General features: G+C 34.8%; 1 protein-coding gene across 2 annotated transcripts in view; it reads right to left on the bottom strand.

Moving 5' to 3' along the window:
* Positions 1-3,469, bottom strand: part of LOC107665457 (ankyrin repeat and LEM domain-containing protein 2) — a 27,590-nt gene that overhangs the window by 18,994 nt on the left and 5,127 nt on the right. For both annotated transcript variants that reach the window (XM_016456334.1, XM_016456333.1), the window contains exon 3: positions 2,300-2,461. In XM_016456334.1, the coding sequence (XP_016311820.1) occupies positions 2,300-2,461 (162 nt within the window). The remainder of the gene's footprint in view (positions 1-2,299; positions 2,462-3,469) is intronic.

Raw genomic sequence — 3,469 nt, 5'->3', positions numbered from 1 at the left:
AGGTATATTCACTCGACAAGCTCGCGCATCTGCGCCGCCGCGCGCTCAATCCACTCAGCGTGCTTTGCTTATCAGCTCGCGCACATCAGCTATACAGGTGTTAATACTGAATGTTTAACATTATATTCATTGCATACATATACTTCGTAGTAGACATCCTTAACTCCATTCTGCTGTCTGTTGTTCTGTTGTCGGTGTTTCTTTGTTTGAATATGGCGCTTATCACATGCTGTATGGTATCGGCGTTTGGTATCGGGGCATTTTAACGAGTACGAGTACAGAAGCTCAGTATCGGGCCCGATAGCGATACCAGTATCGGTATCGGTGCATCCCTAGTTGCAGCTTTTAATTCTGAACTCTCAAAGTGCATTAGATAGAATAATTTAACTTTAAAATGTACAAAATTCTAATTTTTTCCCCAATTCTTCATTTGTCTTTTTTTTCTTTTTAAATATGGCAATAACATCGTATCGTGAGATTTTGATATCGTTACATCCCTAGTAAATTCTCAACAGATTCTCTCATGAACGTGCGTACAACTAGAGATTACGGTTTAGAAAGTTTTAAATATGGATATTTTCCTTACAAAAACTCCTGGAAGCGCGTGGAGCACTTTTTATGATGGATTTATACACTTTATTTTGCTTCAAAATCTCGACCCCCATTCACTGCCATTATAAAGCTTGGAAGAGCCAGGACATGTTTTAATATAACTCTTGACTGGATTCATCTGAAAGAAGAAAGTCATACACATCTAGCATGCCTTGAGGGTGAGTAAATCATAGGGTAATTTTCATTTTTGGGTGAACTAACCCTTTAAGTGTCATGAATTTAATTAATTAGGCATGTGTTTTGATCAGTTAAATTCAATTTAACCATTTAAATGGAAAAAGTAAAACTTAAAAAAAAAAATGGAAACCAGAAAAAGTTAAATAAAAAAACCTAAATAAATAAATAAAACCAGGGGGGAAAAGGAATCCATAAATATTAAATGGGAAAAAAAGGGAATTCAGAATAAAATGAAATTCTGAACAATTAGGGCCCTTTGAAAGCAGTTTTATTTTTTTCCCAAATTCCGTTTTATTTTTTTCTAAATTCCGTTTTTTTCCGTTTTAATTTTTCTGGATTCCATTTATTTATTTATTTATGTCAGTTTAAAATTTTCTGGACTCATTTTTAATGGTTAAATTCAATTTTATTAATCAAAAAGCATGTCTAATTAATTAAAATCATTAAACTTAAACAATTTAATATCAATTTATTACACGTTTAACAAACATCACATGTTTAGGGCCCTATGAAATGTTTTATTTTATCCCAACTTTTATTGTTTTATTCTTACCAAATTCTGTGTTTTAGCATGTCTAATTATTTGAATGCATAAAAACAAGTTTCATTCATTCTTACGATAGCCTTATGAAATGTTTTTGTGTATTTACATTTTTCTGGTTATCAAATGAAGGCATGAAACGTTCATTTATCTTTTCATCAATGAAAATAAAATTTAATTTTTTGGGCAAATAAAGGGGATTTACAATTAAAACATTAAAGAAATATTGTATGACTATTCCTTTAAAAAATAAGGTTTTAATAATTTTAGTAGTAGTATTACGTACATTCTATTGAACAATAGTAATGTATTTCTGTCACAATGTCTTCAAGTTAAACCGAACTTTTATTTTGATGGGTTGCCATGGATACTTATTTCTGTGTGTATGATATGACTCATGCTCAAGAAGTGACTCTCAGAGCAGTTCTGGAGATGTTGTTCATGTATTTATGTCCTCATTTAGTGAGATGAAAGACGCTGAAATAATAGGAAAAATTAAAACCGGAAAAAAAAATTGTATCCAAAAAAAAAACAAACAAACTAGTAAGCAACGGGGAAAATGGAAACCAGAAAAGGCATATGAAGAAAAAAAAAAACAGAATCCAGAAGAATTTAAAGGTCCCATATTGTCATTGAAATGAAAATTTCCTGGCTTTTTTCACCATAACTGAGGTCTAGGTGCTATGTAACTACCATATAAGTATCAAAACAGTCAGTCCACAGTAAAATGCACACAGCCTGCATAAAGTAGCTGTGATTTTTCACGAACCGTTGTGACTTCCGTAAAAAGTTGACGTCAGAACTACACAGTCACCGCCTTCAGTCACCCCCCCCCGAGCACCGCCCACCGTCCCGCTCTCCTTTTGCCAAACCCCCAGACAACATCACGTCCATGCCATTGCTGAGCAACAACAACACGGAAACACATTTGACAGTATGTCTGGATGTGTATGTGAGCGCTGGACTGACCTGCGCTGGTTTTCTCTGGAGACGGTTTGAGCTGCGACACACAGAAGCCTTTAGCGAAGTTCTCCGCGTCTTCTTTCCTGGCGAAGGCTTTAAATCGAGCTCCTTTCAGCTTCATCACGGCCTTCAGCGCCTTCATCTTATCGCCGTACACATGCAGCGATCCTGAAACGATCACATGGTTCTGATGAAGCGCTCTCAGAAGCACGATGAACACAGGCCAGAGGTGGAAAGTATCTAATCACAAATACTTTCGTTACAGTACTTGAGTAAATTTTTTCATTTTCTTCTACTTTCTTGAGCATATGGGTCAAAGACGTTAAGATGTCTGCATCAAAAGAAATTTACAAAAGTGATTATATGTCCATAGAAAGCACATTAAATGCAAGTAAAGTGTCTACATTTAATGGAGAATAAAATGTCAAAATTTGGTTTAAATAATGTTACATTGTCATTCAGTGTAACACAATATTTATGTAAAAATTCTAACAACATGCTTATTCTGACATGTACATATTAAAATATATAAAAGAATAAGGGAGCATATTAAATTTGATTGCATTTTAAATGAGTAAAAAATTCTTACTGACAAATGGGCAAAATATAGGATAGTGGCAAATTTAAAAAATGTAAAATTACATGTTCTGACCAACTGAGGAAAAAAGCATTACAATAAATCGCACTAACAATGCTGATTAAATCTAACTAACTCATATCACATCAAACCGTGCAAATTATTATTATTGTTATACTTTGTTCTCAAATTGTCATTGTTAACAACATCAGCATTGCGTGACTATGTGTATGTAGTGTGTATTAGCGTGTACAGTAGTACAGTATGAGCGCTGCACGTTTCAAAATCAAAACACGGCGCGGGTGTTTTAAATGAATGTATCTCTGAAGAGAACCGACTGTCTTCGGAAAAGTTTCGATGGTATTTTCATTTTATCTGATAAAGTAGCATTCATGAGCGGAGCTGCTTTGATTACAGCCGTTACCGGGGAAACCGCTGTTTCTGCCGCTCTAAAAGCGCCTCCTGCTGGCAGAGAATGAGTTTGCATTTTCAATAATAACCCCGTCTCCAGCAACATGTTTTTGTTGTTGCTCTTTTTTTTGTTTTCTGCAGCAACTCAGAGCACTTTTCATACTCTTTATCCTGGCTGAAGCACATTT

Source organism: Sinocyclocheilus anshuiensis, unplaced genomic scaffold, assembly GCF_001515605.1.
Source record: "Sinocyclocheilus anshuiensis isolate Anshui unplaced genomic scaffold, SAMN03320099.WGS_v1.1 scaffold495, whole genome shotgun sequence".
NCBI classification, from domain to species: domain Eukaryota; kingdom Metazoa; phylum Chordata; class Actinopteri; order Cypriniformes; family Cyprinidae; genus Sinocyclocheilus; species Sinocyclocheilus anshuiensis.
Note: the sequence above shows the minus strand (reverse complement) of the source record. Positions and strands in the feature narration are given on the sequence as shown.